This window comes from Triticum urartu, chromosome 1A (genome assembly GCF_056163025.1).
Source record: "Triticum urartu cultivar PI428250 chromosome 1A, HENAU_Tu73, whole genome shotgun sequence".
Classification (NCBI taxonomy): Eukaryota; Viridiplantae; Streptophyta; class Magnoliopsida; order Poales; family Poaceae; genus Triticum; species Triticum urartu.
Window position 1 is genome coordinate 31,264,359 of NC_141873.1, and position 18,967 is coordinate 31,283,325.

General features: G+C 39.5%; 1 protein-coding gene across 1 annotated transcript; it reads right to left on the bottom strand.

The window, feature by feature from the left end:
* Window positions 1-8,132: 8,132 nt before the first annotated feature.
* LOC125532631 (uncharacterized) lies at window positions 8,133-8,651 on the bottom strand. The gene has a single exon (XM_048696621.2). The coding sequence runs from the start codon at window positions 8,649-8,651 to the stop codon at window positions 8,133-8,135; it is 519 nt and encodes a 172-aa protein (XP_048552578.1).
* Between the last annotated feature and the right edge of the window lie 10,316 nt (window positions 8,652-18,967).

Consider the following 18,967-nt stretch of genomic DNA (forward strand, 5'->3'; position numbering starts at 1 on the left):
ACAAACTTTTTTCAAATCCGTGAACTTATTTTTCAATCCATGAAATTTTTGAAAATTCATCAATGATTTTCCATTGCCTAAACTTTTTGCAAGTTTTTTTTACCTTTTTTTATCAAATTCGTGACCTTTTTTACATTGATGAACATTTCTCAATTTTGGGTACTTCTTCTAACTTTTTTCAAATTCATGAAGTTTTTTGTCAAATTGAGTGAACTTTTTTCACGTCAAATGAACTTTCACTTTTTCCTTTTTTTTTATCAAATTCATGAACTTTCTTTAACATCCACCAACTTGTTATTTTCTAGAAAATTGGTGATTTTTTAATCAAATTTTGCCTTTTTAGAAATCAATGAACTTATTTCGATTTTGTGAATTCTTTTTCAAATACGGGAACTTTTTGTCAAATCAAGTCTTTTTTCAAATCTAATGAGCATTTTCCATTTTCATTTTTTAAGTCTAATGAGCTGGTTTCTTTTTTAAAATCAGTGAACTTGTTTCTCAAATTCGTGAAATTTTTCGAATTGATGAACTTTTTTTATTTTTGCAAACCTTTTCCAAATTTGTGAAAAGAATCAAATTGATTAATTTTTTTCAGATCTGCGATTTTTTTTTCAAATTTCTTGTGTTTTTTTGCTAATCTATGAACTTTTCAAAATCACAAAAAACTGTGGCCAGTCTTTTTTCCGGAACCAGCATCACAACACAGCCAACAGAAACGAACAGCGAAGCGAGAGAGCGCAGCTTAATGGGCCACGGCCGGTCATTCTTGGTCATGCTGACGAGGAGGCCTTGGTCATGCTTCACCAATCCTCTTCTTAGGTGGGTCGAACGGATGGTGCAGTGGGAGCGATGTGCCGAGACCGAGATGGAATCTTCTTAGGTGCTTCGACAGTGGTGTTCCCCAACCTATCAGACCCAGGTACCCTCGAGACGTTGGCCATCAGGGAGGCAATGGCGTTAGCAGATGATCTCTATGTCAGGAGGATCCAAATTGCTTCAGACTGCAAGGTGGCTGTCGGGAGTTACGGTGCAATTGTGCATGAAATCATACATCACAAGTCTAGTTTTGATATTTGTAATATCGTTCACGAATTTAGGAGCTCGAATACCGAGGCTCACAAACTTGCAAAGTATGCTCTATCTCTTGGAGTTGGCCGCCATGTTTGGTTAGGCCAACCCAATGATCTTGATTTCGTCCCTGTAAATATTGTGACGTCCTAATAAAGCTTTGCAGTTTACCTAAAAAAAACCAATCCTGCATGACAATTTAAAAGGGGCCATTATTGCTCCTTAACACGGCCCATTAGTAGATATTTTTTTGCTAATCATTATTCACTTTTAAAAAAATTATAAGATATTTAATACATCAAGAAAAATGCTTCATTTGATTTAAATTTTTGTTTATATTACTTGGGGATTTGTACATGCACTAAAAAATAGGGCACCGATAGTGAATTTTTTTTAGCAAATTCACCATAAGATTCCGAATAAGAAATTGTGTTGTGGTATAATTATGTTTTATCCTAATTTGAAAATGTTCATGTGTTGTTGTGCTCTTGAGCAACTAAAGTGAGTGTACGTTACTGTTTGTTGTACCACCGGTGCAATTTATACTTTAAAATGGGCTCGAGTAACTCACAGCAAGTGAGATGGTATGGCTCCAGCCAAAACACTGATTGTGTATGGGCTAAGTTCTTGACTGGGTACTGCGTTTTGATAAGAAAAATGAACCATATTAGAAATCTCATACCTCTCCGCAAAAGCTATTTTTTGCCTATTGCGGATAACAATGGGCATGTCTATCCTCGCGTTGGCTACACACTCGCCACTCGCCTCGTCTATTCGGGTAGCCCGCCAACTAAGCTCACATGCCAACTCACTTGTCGCTTGCCTATTCCCTCGCCTCGTTGTGCTGCAATCTCGTTTCTTCTCAAAAAATCGTGTCCCCTTCATTACTATAGTCAACTTACACACTAAAAAGGGTAGCTTATGTGTAGTTCAAATTATTATTTTGAATTTTTAAACATGTTTTACTAAATATTCAAATAAATGTGTGTTGTTCATAAAATTGTTCACGACCTTTAAATAAAATGTTCATACAATTCAAAAAATGTCCATGGCATCTAGAAAATATTTACAGATCAAAACAATTGTTCATGGAAAAGGTAGGAAAATTCATGAAATGCCAAAAGTTTTGGAAAAAACACATTATGACATATAAATTGTTTGCCATGTATTAAAAGAATGTTCATTGTATATTTATAAAATGGTCACCGTCTATTTAAAAAATGTTTAACGTGTATTTAAATGGTCAACATCCATTTGAAAATCTTCAACATATAAATTAAGAATGTTCAACATGTATTCAAAAAATGTTCAAAACGTGTGTAGGAAATATTCAACGCTTATTGGAAAGAAATGTTTAACATGTTTGAAAAAAATTACATGTACTCAATACTATAGAGTGTGTGTCTCAAACAAATGTTACACGTCCTCAAAAAAGTTCAAAGTGCATTCAAAAAATGTTTGCACATTAAAACCAGGCGGATTAAAAAAATCATGAATCTGACAAAAAAGAAAATAGTGTTACTATTAATCACCCAGGGTGCAAAATAAGTTATTCTTCATCCGAGGTAATGTTACGATCATTTCATAATTAAATTACGTTTGGAATTCAAATAGTTACATTTCTATTGATTCACTACGTAAAATTTGACATAAGAAAATAAAAATATAGTCATAAGACAAGAAAATTTGCAGTTTATGTGTATTTTAGACTATGTTTTTACGTTTGTAATTTTACGTAACATAAAATATATAATCAATGCACCGATATAGTCATAAGACAAGAAAATTTTATGTTATGTAAAATTTTAAACGTAAAAACATAGTCTAAAATACACATAAACTGCAAATTTTCTTGTCTTATGACCTATATTTTTATTTTTTTATGTCAAACTTTACGTAGTGAATCAATAGGAATGTAACTATTTGAATTCAAAACGTAATTTAATTATGAAATGATCGTAAGATTACTTTGGGTGAAGAATAACTTATTCTGCACGCTGAGTGATGAATAGTAAACCCCAAAAGGTAGAAAAATAGAAAATAAAAACTAGCAGAAAATAGAAAACCAAAAGGGAAAGAGAGATCCCGTTAAAAAATAAGCACAAGGAAGAAAACGAAGATAAAAGATGACCCGGAATCTTCTCAAACCGGTAAAACCAGATAAAAAAAAGTTCCCAAAATCGTAAATGGACCGGCCCACCACACCTAACATTGTTGATGATACCTATCATGTCTCTCGCAGTAAGCAAGATATACCACTGACGGGTAATAACAACTACTCGCCTACAGATTGCCATACTATGGGCCTGCCCGTTATCGTCAAACGAAAGTACTGGTACCAACAACAATTATTGGTGATTTATCTCCAATATTGTGTCTGGTTTTTATAAAATCCAATTTTTTGTTTGTTTTTTATCAGATCTGATTTTATGTGGCAACTCGATTTTTGTTTGACTTTTCATTCTTTTCTTTGATTTCTAATTTTGGTTTTTTTTGTATTTTTGTGTTCTTTACATTCCATTTTCATTTTTTATTTTATTTTATTTTAATTTTTGTGTTTTCTTTCCGTATTTTATTTTTATATTTTTATCTATCTGAATAATATATTGACGCGTGACAAGGAGCCAGGGACCGGCAGCGGCAGCAGCGGAGGCGGCGTGGAACCCTAGCCTCTGTGGTGTGCGAGAGCGAGAGCGAGAGCAAGAGGGGATCGAGCGAGAGAAGGCATGGGACCTGGGAGGGGTATTTTCTTTGTAATGTGAGCGAACAATGGTGCCCTTTTGGTATACCCCTTTGGTTTTAAGGCATAAGCCGCTGGAAGCTATTCTACCCCCAGCTTTTTTCCATTGTGATGAAATAAGAGGTGGAAATAAGTTGAGCTAGCTTCTCAAAATGAATTCTTTTGGGCTTCTAGCTTATTTATGCCATAAGCTGCTAGAAGCCACAAAAGAACTGGCCCTTAAGTGTTTCCAGACTTGGTGACCTATGACATGGATCCCAATTTGCGCAGAGAAGACAGGATTCTCAAGCTCAAATGATGACCTAGCCCATGTGTGGAGACTATTTTTCTGGTTCCGTCTCACATGGAATATTCTTTTTGTTATGGATTTAGCCATACCTTGTGTCATAATTTGGTTGGAGCGTGAATTCAAGAAGGTTTGATATGTTGATAATTAGGACTGGAATTAGTTTGGTTGGTCTTAGTTTTGTGCTTTTCATGTTTGTTGTGGGGTCTTTCTGCGGGAATTATTCCATTTATTTTAAAGAGAGAAAAAAAGAAAAAGGAATTGGATTTGAATAAAAAAGAATTCTATTAATTCCAACTCTCGTAATTCTTTTGGAAACCAACTTTTGCTTGGTTTATCGGTTTTGTAGAACCTACAAGTCCTATATACCTAAGAGAGTCATCCCCACTAACTTATTTACCTCAACATGCAAGCATGCCACTGAAGGAAATATGCCCTAGAGGCAATAATAAAGTTATTATTTATATTTCCTTATATCATGATAAATGTTTATTATTCATGCTAGAATTGTATTAACCGGAAACTTGATACATGTGTGGATACATAGACAAAATATTGTGTCCCTAGTAAGCCTCTACTAGACAAGCTCGTTGATCAAAGATGGTTAAGTTTCCTAACCATAGACATGTGTTACAATTTGATGAACGAGATCACATCATTAGGAGAATGATATGATGGACAAGACCCATCTGTTAGCTTAGCATAATGATCGTTAAGTTTTATTGCTATTGCTTTCTTCATGACTTATACATATTCCTTTGACTATGAGATTATGCAACTCCCGAATACCGGAGGAATACCTTGTGTGCTATCAAACGTCACAACGTAACTGGATGATTATAAAGATGCTCTACAGGTATCTCTGAAGGTGTTTTTTGGGTTGGTATAGATCAAGATTAGGATTTGTTACTCCGAGTATCGAAGAGGTATCTCTGGGCCCTCTCGGTAATGCACATCATGACAAGCCTTGCAAGCAATGTAACTAATGAGTTAGTTACGGGATGATGCATTACAGAACGAGTAAGGAGACTTGCCGATAACGAGATTGAACTAGGTATGAAGATACCGACGATCAAATCTCGGGCAAGTAACATACCGATGACAAAGGGAATGACGTATGTTGTCATTACTGTTTGACCGATAAAGATCTTCGTAGAATATGTAGGAACCAATATGAGAATCCAGGTTCCTCTATTGGTTATTGACCGGAGAGGTGTCTCGGTCATGTCTACATAGTTCTCGAACCCGTTGAATCCACACGCTTAACGTTCAATGGCGATTTGTATTATGAGTCATGTGATTTGGTGACCGAAGATTGTTCGAAGTCCCGGATGAGATCACGGACATGACGAGGAGTCTCGAAATGATCGAGAGGTAGAGATTGATATATTGGATGATAGTATTCGGATACCGGAAGTGTTTCAGAAAGTATCGTGTACGTATCGGAGTACCGGGGGGGGGGGGGACCCCCCTAGGGGAAGATATGGGCCATAGGAGGGAGGCAGGCCAGCCCATAAAGGGTGGCGCCCCCCTCCCCCAAGGGAGGAGTCCAAATTGGACTAGGGGAGGGGGCGGCGCCCCCCTTTCCTTCTCCTTCTCCCTCTCCTTGCCCCTTTCCCCCTCTGATAAAAGGAAGGTGGTGGTGGGGGGGGGGGGGCGAATTGGACTAGGAGCCCAAGTGGGACTCCTCCCACTTGGGGCGCCCCTAGGCCGGCCTCTTCCCCTCTCCCTCCTCTATATATGGGGGTGGGGGTGCGTCTCTAACACACATCAATTGTTCCAAGCCGTGTGCGGCGCCCCCTCCACCGTTTGTTGCTCCTCCGATCATATTGTCGTAGTGCTTAGGCGAAGCTCTGCGCGGATCACTTCACCATCACCGTCACCACACCATCGTGCTAACGAAACTCTCCCTCGACACTTTGCTAGATCAAGAGTTCGAGGGACGTCATCGAGCTGAACGTGTGCAGAACTCAGAGGTGTCGTACATTCGGTACTTGATCGGTTGAATCGAGAAGAAGTTCGACTACATCAACCGCGTTAAGTAAACGCTTCCGTTTTCGGTCTACGAGGGTACGTGGACACACTCTCCCCCGCTCGTTGCTATGCATCTCCTAGATAGATCTTGCGTGATCGTAGGAATTTTTTTGAAATTGCATGCTACGTTCCCCAACATCCACCTCACCATATGATTATGAATGAGATAAGTCCCATATCAACAAGCATACATGCATGGGAAAAGACCCGCCACAACATTCAACCATGCATGGAAAAATATTTTCATTCAATTATTCTTCTTATATTCAGTAAATATTGTTACAACTATATATAATCAAATATAATTGATGTATTTTTATTTTGGTTCTCATGTTATCAGCGCTAATTTGTATTAATCAATTCCCATAGCAATGTGTGGGGTATCTTCTAGTTTCTCTTAAAACCCCAGGCTAATTGATTGGTAAAGCTTCGACAAACTAAACCAATACTCTAACTTTATTTCTTGTCTTAGTTTCACAGTCTCTCCATTTTTGTCTCAGTTATCAACACAGTACACCAGATTTTGTTGTCGTGATGATCCATAATCCGTACACTAATGTAAATTTCTAGTTCCAAAGCCCATTGATTTTTTTCCTAAAAACTGTTGGCTAATTAATTGGCAAAGCTTTGATAAACTAAACCAACACTCTAACTTAATTTCATTTCTTAGTTGCATAGTCTATCCGTTTATTCTCAGTTATCAACAGAACCAACAGATTTTGTTGTCGTGATCATTCATAATCCGTACAACATTGTAAATTTCTAGGTCCATAGTATGCTTCAATATAGGGGCATTTTACTAGATTTGCACATGAACTAAAAGTGTGAGTAAGAATGTATACAACATTTCCTTAGTTAGATTTTTCGTTGGCATTAACGTCCGGTGACTCCCAGCCACGGCTATAATGAATCCCTAGCTCCAGTGATGGGGAGCAGGTGTCACACCGAGCTACGGTCATGGTGTACCATTAGCTTGTACGGGTCGGAGAGGGAGACGAATACCCCTTGCACTTAATTTTGAATAAAATCGTGAGGGGTGTTCTTGGAAGCTCGAACTTGGTTAAATATGTGGCTTTTAGCCTTCTAAAATAAGGAGTTAATATTCATCATGTTTTTTCTCATTAAGGCAATAATTTAGCTTTTTTTCCTCCCCAATGAAAAATTGTTGAAACATAACATGATTTAAGTAGGGTTGTTTTACATTGGTGACCACAATAACTAAAAATGCACTATAATATTGCATGAAAAGTATTTTGATAAGAGCCCAGAAGGAAACCAGCTTGTAATACTAGCGGTGAGTAAGATTCCATCATTATAGTAAAGCATTCACTGGATCCTAGGCTCATTGAGCTCCGAGTTTCAACATTCTGAAAATCACATTTAGAAGTTTCAAACAATTCAACAGAACATTATATTTAAATGTTGATGTGCCTTACACGTCTCTATAGAATATCATTCAGAAATAACTTAAGTTTTGGGCTAGACAAAAAGGTCACATATGTTTGATCCATAATAGCAAATGGTAGGTATATTATTGATTGTCATATTTTTATTTCTTCTGTGACCACAAATAAACAGCCATTAGTTTTATTGGTACATAGTACGTACATGTCGATGTTAATTTATTTTTTAGATTTTCCTTTCAAAGGGGTTCACTAAAGACAGGAATTCATTTGGGGTTTACAGGTGAATTAGACAAGTTAGATACCGGTGAATTTCTTCGAATATCAATAAAACACATGCAATGTGTTTTTGCATATTTCTTCAATTTACTAGTCCGGGTAAAATAAATGACCCAAAAGACTTAAAGCGTAATTTTTTTCTTTTACAAACAGAGCACTGGCTAGATTTAATACATATTTCAAACTAGTATTTGTGGAAGAACAGAAACATAATAGAAGATGCAACATTACATGGAGCACCAAGTTATTAACCACAAGCTCAATATAAATTCCATTCTGTTACATTGAGTTTATTGTGAAAAAAATGAAAATCTGTATAAGTCTAAGAAATGCCGGTATCCAGGAACTGGTGGAACGTGTACCCGGCGGTGGCGGTGTCATGGCCGCACTCGCTGTGATCAGCCTCGATGCTCCCGCCATCATCGCATGGAGGGTGGTTCAGGTCGAGCCAGAGCACGCGCTTGCTACCGACGACGGGCTTGTTGATAGTTGTTGCTGGCGGTGACGTCGCGACGCCACGGCCTCCTGCAAGCATGGCACGGTGACGCCTCATGTGGCCACCAAGCGCCTGGCCGACGGCGAACTCGAGGCCGCAGACGGAGCAGCCATGCATCTTGGGCTTGAGGTCGCCGTCGCCGTCCAGCCGAGGCTTCTTGTGGCTGGCGCGGTGGCCGCCCAGCGCCTGGAACGACGGGAACACGCGGTCGCACGTCTTGCACACGAACGCCCGCTCGGGCGTGTTGTCACCGCGGCCGGCCGCCGGCTTGGGAATCGGTTGCTCCCGTGACACGTGCAGTAGCACACGCGCCATCTCCCGCTCAAACTCAAATCTCTTCATCATTTGATGACTAACCAATGAAGAAGAAGTTGAGATGGACAAAAGGAAGAAGAAGCTGAGATTGGTAACGGGCAGATGGATGAAGAAGAAGCGCAGCAAACTGCATCTTTATTTATAGGCAACGGATGTATATAAGCTATAAAGTTATCAGCCAGTAGCTAGGCGGCAGACTCGTATAATCTATATGCTATAAAGTAGTTGGCCCGTAGCTAGGCGGCAGTGAATCTTATAACATCACAAGTTAACCCTGCGAAGAGACCAAGAAACGGTCGCACGTACGTACGCGGCGCCATGGAACCATGCATGATGCATCTCTTCTTTTCTCTCGAGCTAGCTAGTGGATACATATGCAGCAGCTTAGCAGCAGCAGATCGTGCATGATGATGCACGACAGGCGTCCCATTAGATTCTGGGCCGAACTGTTTTCTCTTCTTGAAACATGTTACGTCTCGGAGAAAATTAAACTGAGAAATGTATCCAGTATTCCAGTATCCAATATGAATTTTGATAGACACCAGTTCCAGAAAATGGAAGATAGATAATACTTTGTGCCAGTGAGGGTTCTCATTTTCCCTGGAACTTGCTGGGCCATCGGACTACACACTTTTATTTTTAACAAGAGGATAGATTTTATTGAATCAAAATGAAGAATCAAGTAGATACAACACAATGAGCATACGCTTGACCTCTGCATAGGTAGAATGCACACACCTATCAGCAACGCGCGGGCACACACACCCACACAAACACCCGTAAAGTCGTCTAAGACCAAAACTATGCCCAGAGAGGAAAAGAAAAAAACCCCGAAGCGATCAAATCCATGATCAACAAACTACATCAATGGCGATATCCGCACCAACCATCTCATGACAATAAAAAGACTATAGTTCTTCAACGGCAACACATTTAGGAAGGGAGCAAGTGCCACCATCACCGAGTCCAATCATCAAATTTCGAAACGTAGATTTAATTTCACCGAACTAGGTACCTATGTATGTAATACTTGAAATAGTTAATTGTCTACCGTAAGGCAATTACGCTTGGTGAATTATGAGCTCGTGCATGAAACGCCTCATGGCCGTCCCAAGTAGCCACATGAAATAGTGTCTTGAATCTAATACATAGCTTGTGATGCGCTCACACTAACCATCACTAACAACGCTGGCTGGCAGTATGAAGAGAAGGACTCTGCCAGTTTTTTATTTTTATTTTTTTGCGAGAGAAACTTCCAATTTATTCATCAACTATCAAGATAGTACAAAGAACACTAGAAGTAAAAAATACATCCATGGCCGTAGACCACCAAGCGACGATTACAAGCACTGGAGCGATCTAAAGGCGTGCCGCCGTCATCGCCCCTCCCTCATTAAAGCTGGGAAAACTTTGTTGTAGTAAACAGTCGGGAAGTCGTCGTGCTAAGGCCCAACAGGACTAGCGTACTAGAACAGCAACCGTCGCCGATGAAGAGAAACATAGATCGAAAGGACCCAACCTGTAGACACACAAACACAAGCGAACGAAGACCGGATTCACGTGGTTCCATCAAGGACAAACACCGAACAAATCCCACGAGATCCACTGGAGAAAAACCTCCACATGCCCTCAACAATGCTAGAAACATCACCGGGATGTGGTCTAGACAGGGAAGACTTTATTCCATCTATAGAGAACCGCCACCGCATTGCACCTCTGAGCAGGGCATAAATCCTATAGTAAAACAAAAAAACCATCAAAAAATGGAGCCCTCCCGCCGGTAAAGGCTGGAATCCACCACGCCTCCATGATCCTAAGACCACAGGATACAAGGATAGATTGGCGCCAGTGCCGGCAGGAGGCAGATGAAATAGATTTGCCTTATATATTAATTAAGAAGAGGATAGATTTTGTGTTACAAGACTCAAAGTACAAAAAGGTCCACTCTCTTGGTACAATAGTCCCAATTTTTTTGCACCCGCGGATCGATATCCAAAGTTTGACCTCACATTTGATGTTGTTGCAAAATGATCGTATGCACACTTCATAATTAAAGACACGGGTGTTCCTTTCATTCCATGGTCCAACCCGTGAGCATTGTAATTGCCTTTCTATTGTGTGTGTGTGTGGAGTCGGGTCGCTTGACCCACCAATCCCGGATCTCAGTGCAAATTGAAGAATTATCCCTCCAGTCTTCACTACAAATTCATAATTTGTCCCTTCAAGTTTCTGAGTTTTCCTCCACTTCGAGAAGCTCAAGAATGCTGACTAAAAAGACATTGGATCGCTTTGAGAAGAAACTAAGATAAGTACTTCCTAAGAAAAACACCTCTGAGCGCTGGTGTAAGCTCGCCATTGAAGCGTAAAAAAAGCACCTCTCAGTTGGAGACGCTTGGTCTTAACAATCACGTGTTCATCGGCCTTGCTATGTATTCTACATTATATATTTTTATGAGATGCCAAGAAGGGTTCATAAAAATCCTTGATTACTATTCATCTAGATTTTACTGGCAAAATTATGCGCATAAAAAATATACTCTTTTTGTTTCAAAATGTAAGGTGTATTAATTTTTTCCGTATTACGTTTTTGTCAAACTTAGAAAAGTTTCAGTTCTGAAGAAATGCATACACCTTTATATCTTGAAAGGTGGGGAGTATAAGAACTAACTCACAGACTGGAGTATATAATGTAGGTAAGAGTATCATATGTTGGCTTGAGGATACTCTACGTGAAGAATATAAGCTTGTTTTGGGAGTGATTTCTAGGCTCCTCAAAACCTCGGTATAAAGCACCTAAAAATAAAACTCAATCACGTGTTCACAACTCAAAGGCAAGCCAGGGGATTCCCACTTTTGGGTGCTCTTATGAAAGTCAAATATCTGAAATAACTCATTTCATATCCAAATTTTGTTTTGGATGTACAATATTCAATCCTTTTCAACCTTGTGAGCATATGACTCTGAGTAGTTCCGTCAAGACAGGAATCATAGTGCAAAACTTGCTCCATTTGTACAATCTGGCCACACACGATTTCTCAAGTGCATTTAGCCGTATGGTGAAAAAAAAGTGCATTTAGCCGTGAACAACGCCGATGAAATCTTTATCAAACCGGGGCTTTCACATGCAAAATTACTCTGGCATGTTGAACGTTCCTCTCGAAAAAGTTTTGATAGTGCTATTTCCCGTGAATAGGTACGTTTTATATAAACGATGCAGGTAGGCCTTTGGCCACCAACTTTGCATGGCATCGACGTCACTTGGTCTGTTATACAGTCCATGCATGCATGCACCTTTGCATCGGTTTGGTAGTATGACATGTGCAAAAATGCTACACCTATGAAGCCCTCCTACCTACCCTATAAAACTTTCTTTGCCACTAATCAAACTTCCCCCCTGGATTTTATGGTGGGCCTGTGCCCCCACTAATCTCCAAATAAAAACTGCCTAGTCATTATATAGCCCTCCTCAGCCCGTAACAAACCGTAGTTGTAGCAAAGCTCTGACATGTGTGAGCCGCTGCACCATGCATGTCCATCTCAATCCAAGCCTGCAGTTGAGTGGAGCCTGATCTGCCTTCGACGTTAGCGGACATCAGTTTATTAATCACCTGGAACATGCTTGAGCAGCTTCAGTTTTCTGCGCACGTATGTACACCACCATTATCAATCATATATGTAAAGCAACTACCCCGCAAAAAAATGTGTAAAGACACAAGGAGATTTGGAATGCAAATTTGCTTCTTGGTAAACACTTGTTTAACCTTGAGCAAGAAGGTATACTTATTTTCATGCACACATGAGAAGTACTACTATGGACTAAACTAAACTAGCTACGAAAATTCGATTCAGTCCTCAAGATTCGATCACTTAAGTATAGTATAGTAACAGTTCTACGTGCTTCCCCTTGAAGGTGGAATCACCAAGGCATCAACCATTGTGTTAGAATTATTAGTCTGGGATGCTTTGCGTTTGTCCACTAAAATATACAAATTTTATTTTTCTCTAGAACCGTGCAACACATGCCGATTTCTTTTGACAAAATCAGGGGCGGCGGTGCGTATGGGCAGACAGGACAAACAGACAATCACCACAGTTTGACCATACACTCTTGTAATAGCACTCTCAAAATTATTGTGTAATTTTCATGGAACCTCCGTGTGGGTTTATTATTAGGGTTGAAGTCTGCAATTTGTGATAAACACATACTGTGAAGTTTATGGAAATCCACTAATGATCATGAGCACATCTGCTCATGGATGAATAGTAAAATCGAAAATAATTGGAAAAAATGAAAAAATTGATTTTTTTTAACGTGAATATGAACAAATTATGTGTCTGCCTGCAAAGTTTGATGACCATATGATATTGGGAGAGTTTGAGACAGAAAAAAACAATATCAGTGCTCCAAAACCAAAAAATTTAAACTTTCCTCAAAGCTTTGATTTTTGTCATTTTTGTCCAGAGCTCTCCGGATGTCATATCATCATGAAAATTTGCAAACACATCAATAATTTGTTCATCTTCCATGTAAAAAGGTGTCAAAATTTCCCAATTTTGTTTGCTACTGTTTCAGAATTTTCTGTTGATCCACCGAAGCAGATGTGCTCCAACATGTATTGTCTCTATTGTTTGAATTAAGGGACGTGTGATGTTTTGTTACTATGAATTTAGAAAAAACAAAGTGAGTCTTCATAATTGAATTTTTTTAACACAGTACAATCGCAGATGTTCACATGCACACACATACACTCACCCATATAAACACAAGCGCACACAACATAACCCGATGAGCACCTCCGAAATATTAAGCCGGCACAAAGTCTTGAATCTTCATAATTTATATTAGGGGACGTGTCATGCTAGGTGGTTGAGGTACTCATTTAATACGCTCCTATAATATAACAGAGTCTTCACCTACGGGATCTCTCCAACTAGTTGAGCTGTAGACTGTGAGTTTGAGGAACAGGACTTCAATGAAAGAGATAAGCGAGTTTGGGTATTAAGGGCTCCTTTGATTCAAGGAATTCTATAGGATTTTTGGAGGATTGAAATCCTTATGAACTTTTTCTACGGTGCTTTGATTCATAGATTTGACCCCATAGGAACTTTTTTTATTGAAGTTTTTGTACTACATTTCATAGAAAATCTAACATCCACTCTAATCTCCTTTTACAATCACTTTGTTTTTCCTGTGACATTAAACACTCCTTCCTAATCCTAGAGGATTCAAGTGGGCATGCCACTCCACTCCAATCATATACTTTTACTAGCAAAAATGCCCGTGCGTTGCAACGGAAGAAGAAAAAAACCATACTTCCTAAACCCAATAGTTCAAGACCCTTCCCTCTCCTCCTCCTCCCATGACCGACTGCCAAACATGTCCTCCTCCTCCCACGACCGACTGCCAGACATGGTGACATTAGTAAACTCTTTGAAATCTTCCACACTACCACATGAGAAACAACATGAAAAGATGTGTTGTGCAAAAACATAACAACAAAAGGAATTTATAAGTGTACTGTAGGTGTGTGCAATTTAAATCACAGAAATATCTACCTGGTCGCAAGTATCTCTTCACGTATTTGTTGGCGTTGCTCAGTGATGCGGTGATGCCCCAAAAATATCACACTATAATAAAAATAGTAAAGTCTTAGGCTGCGTTCGGAAGTGCTCCGGCTCCACGCTTCTCCGGAAGCGGGCGAGGAGCTGGCCGAACGCCGCAGCTTCTAGAAGCCTGCTCCCGAAATCCGCTCGGCCCACAGTGCAAAAAACAGAAGCTACGATCGCCCAGCTCCTGGAAAACGAGAAGTGGGAGTTGCTGGATATTACATGGAATGCCCTCCCGAAGTGCCTCCTTGAAGCACTTTCCTCTCGCTACAGGGCGCGGCGAACCGTTTTTCTCGCTACAGGGGGCGGCAAAGCGTTTTCTACAGCCGAACGATCGCTGGCTCCCGCAAGAAGCTAGCTAGCGCTGGCTCGTGGAGAAGCTGGCTCGTTTGGGAAGCCAGAGCACTTCCGGACGGGCCCTTAGTATAGCATTCTTGCTTCACTACGGAGGCAACAAAGATTTTCATGAACCAGTATGGGCTAGGTTTAGGGACTAGGTAGCATAGCACTATTTGTGTCCAATGATATAAGAAGCATTTTTTGCGGGGTAATGATATTAGAAGCATTTTTTGCGGGGCAATGATATTAGGAGCATTGTACAAAGATCCTCCATCGTTGGCTAATAGAACAAAGTAAAGTGTGGAGTTTGTGTTGCACACAGCAGGGAGTACGACTGCTTGTGCTTTGGTGATCAACATTATTTTTATTAGAAGGATTGTAAGAGTTTGTGACGGGCGCTAGCTGGTCGAGCAGAAAATTAAGAGCAAAAATTTGTTTTGTTCTCAGAAAAATATTGTACATGACCAACATAGAATGAATCCTGTTTATTGTGATTTAGACATAGTATTTTTTTGTGCATGTTAAACAATTCCAACATAATTTGATTTTGAGTTATAATTTGACGTCAATAATTCAGATATAAAAAGTAGTTCAACTTGCCTGATGTCGTTGCTATCCATGGACGGAGATGTTTAGTGCCATTATATCCCCCATTTGGAGACCCTCCCTCTCTTTCCTTTTTTAGTTTTCTGTATTTTCCTTCCTTACTTAATTATATGGGACAGCTTCCACTTTCCATTTTTTCTCTGTCTACACATGAAATCGCCGCCCTGTTTCCTTCCTTATTCTGCCATGCGACATGTGAAATCCCTCCTCTTTCCATATGAAATCCCTGCCCTCTTTCCTCCCTTATTTTTCTCTCCTTCCTTCTTTATTCTGTCAAGAAACATGAAGTCCCTCCCTCTTGCCTTCTTTATTTTTCCCTCTTTCCTTCCTTATCTTTTATTATGGAAGGACTTATTTCCTTCTATATTGGGTCCCGAGACGGCTCCTTGATATCGAGAAAATTTGAAGATGTATATAAATTATAAAGATTGGGTTTAAGAGAGCGGTATGGGACTATTTAAAAGGTGGATCAACAGCCTAAATATAATACACCATGAGTTCTTTTTAAGGAAAATACACCATGAGCTATGTCAGTTGGTAGCGACACTGGTTATCGTATATGCAGTTCAGAGTTTGATTCAGCCCACCATCGAATACTTTTTTGCACCGGGCTGTGGGCCAGCTTCGCCCGTTCGCTTGTGTAGCTTCCTTCAGGAAGGTGGGCCGGAATAATGTGGCCTGGCGGCTGAAAATCCTCTGATAGACTAAGAGAGGTAATCCTTGTTACTCTAAGCATAGGATGGGCCAGTTGAGTTGGACGCTCGATCTGTGCACTTTTCTTGCAACCCGTGTTCGAGTCCTCATAATAGCAACTTTTTTTGTGTGGCCGTTTTTTGTCAGGCTTCATTGGGCCGCATGGGCCAGAACAATTTGACCAAGTATCGGTCAGGAAGGATCGATCGTTTCTGGGAAACCGATCGTGGGTGCTTGAGCAAAAAGAGCTAATATATGGGAACTTTATTTTAGTACCACCTCGCGTATGTGTTTAAAATTCAAACTGAAAGCGTAAATTCACAGAAAAAAGCGTATTGTGACGGTGAACCCACAGAATCAATCCGTGCTTTATTATTAGGGAAAGACTATACTTTCACCTAATCAAAGAGGCTCTAAATAAATAGACGCCGGGTTTCAAACGCTGGTCTCCCGAGGTGCGACAGTGTGTTTGCTTCAGACTTAGTAGTTAAGAAAATGCTGCTTCCACGATTGGAAGTACTACAGAATCTGCGCCTACAGACCTACGGACCGAAAGCCTACAAATAGCTACGTACTTTATTAGGGGAAAAAGTGGGCAAATACGAGGTGGTCGCTCATACTTAAACGTGAGACTGGTCCAGCACCTTGGTACAGGTCGAATGATATCTATACTCTACATTTTATGCGTGGTGGTAATAGGTTGGTGAGATTACGGCTGCCGCCCGAAGCGGAGAGGCGATTCCCATGCTTTCCGGTAATATACACGTACGAGGTAGCTCGATTACTTTCCCAGGTGAACGATTTCTTCAAAAGATGAGGTGCACGTGAAAACAAAGCAATCTAGCTGCTGGACCGTTTCATCGATGGTAGCTAGCTACCACCTACTAGCTAGACTAACTTATTCCGGCCGGTAGACGCATTCGGCATGCGTAGGCTTTTTGTCTTGATGGATCGATTCGTAGGAATACTACTACAGAGATAGCACGCGAGGTCGCCGGTCGATAGCAACATGACACACTCCCGATTATACATATATTAGTCGTCAACCCGTGGATTCGCACGGTCTAGTTAATTAACATTGCATTTGAACAAATATGAATAACATGTAACGATGCGTTTCACACAAACATAACTACTTTTAGGCATGTCATATAATCGAACATAAAAGATTTGAAACACTGGTATTTATAGTGTATTTCCATGGAAGAGTTAGTCCGATAAAACACATTAATTAATAAGATGAAACCCAAAATAGTTTGTGACGCTACAATTTGATATAAATTCTTTATGTCGATTCAGTGTCCTTTATATATGTGATGACGTAAGTTTCACATTATTCCCATTTCAGAAGTATGCAAAACCGCCCAATTGTTTCTTATTTGGTTAGACTTATTCATATCCATATAGACTTTAACTTTTATACATCTACTATCTCAATATATTAGCATGGTTACCAATGATATTCCTCCATGAAGATATTAAATTGTATTACCTATGACGTGCTCAAAAAATCTTATGTTTTCCTTAATGATGAAAGATTGTTACTGTGGAATCTATGTGTATCTTGAATAAATGATAAGAAAACATTTTCAGACACTTCATATGCTTGAAACTTCATATATCTTTGAAAATAATCAAGTAAGGAAAACTATTGGTAAATAAATAACACACCTAGTCAGATAGCTTAAAAATCGAGCACCAATAAAACAAATAAGTTGGAATTAAACAAACAAACCGCGCAGAATAAGGAATTAAACAAACAACAGAACTTAATAGATTTAGAATCTGAAGAGCGCCACAACTTCAAGAGAGCTTTTGTTGGACATCATAGCAAAGAACCTTACAGATAATGTATTTTTTATTATATAAACTTCAACTCAGTATACGTGTAAAGTTTCAACTTTGATCATAGATGGCATACATGCAAATTTACTACATAGATGATGGTCTTATTGTGTGACTGATTTGCATGTTTAATTACAAGTTAAATGGTTGTGCTCTGCATTGTTATTAAACAAACGGGCCGGAATATGAATGCTACATATTTTTCCTTTTGCACAAAACTATATTTGGTAAGACATGGAATATTAATTTCCCTAACTAACATTAAAAACGGAGATGCACCTCATCAAGAATCGATTCTCACCGGTCACCATGTCTTATATTCATCCTTGGCTACGATGTTGTGCAAGTAATAGTTTGGTGTGCGCCGTCACACATATATGCAGACCTGTATTAGATCGATGGAGAGTCAGAAATTAAGGATACATCGGGAAGACATGGATTAGCAGCACATATGGGGTGCAAAGTTAATTAGGAGCCAATAAGACAAAATATATGTACCGCTTGAACGACCTCAGAAAAAACGGCCCTGAAGGCTAATGCTTCTCCATAGATATATTGTTAGCATTGTCTAATGTAAAACTGCTAATTACATGTCTTTACATACCTACAGTTGGACATGTATGGGTCTTCAGTCTTGACCCGTGTACACAACCTGACTCCAGGCGTTGATTCATCAATGCTGGTTACTCCGGAGAATGACCAAAGATAAAGATATATCACATGTTAATTTGTTGTCCGGCAAGCAATGCGTACTAGAAAAGAGTATGAAATTATTTTATATTAAAGGACATGTCAGATTGGAAGTGCAGGATATCAATAGATCCAAGAGATAGGATTATTATAGGAATAGAAATTTTGTAGGAAATGAGATGACATGTATCTTAAATCCTATGAGTAAGAATAGGAAACGAGATGTCATTTGATTGACACCAAAGGAATTTTTCCATTGAGTCTAGGCTCATTTTTAGGCTCCGCGTTAGTGCACATCCCTTCGACTAGGCATGCTCCTTCGCGCGGCTCCGCCACATCTTAAGCCTCTTTTAGTTCATAGGATAGGATTATCATAGGAATAGGAATCTTATAGGAAATGAGATGACATGTATCTCAAATCCTATGAGTAGGAATAGGAAACAAGATGTCATTTGGTTGACACCAAAGGAATTTTTCCATTGAGTCTAGGCTTTTTTTTATTTTCCTATGAAATGTGGAGGATAGGAACCAATCCTATGTAGGAATAGGAATCCATTCCTATGAAC

What these genes read in the sequence shown, in the direction of transcription:
- LOC125532631 (XM_048696621.2), bottom strand. Translation starts at nt 8,651, where the DNA reads ATGATGAAGAGATTTGAGTTTGAGCGGGAGATGGCGCGTGTGCTACTG.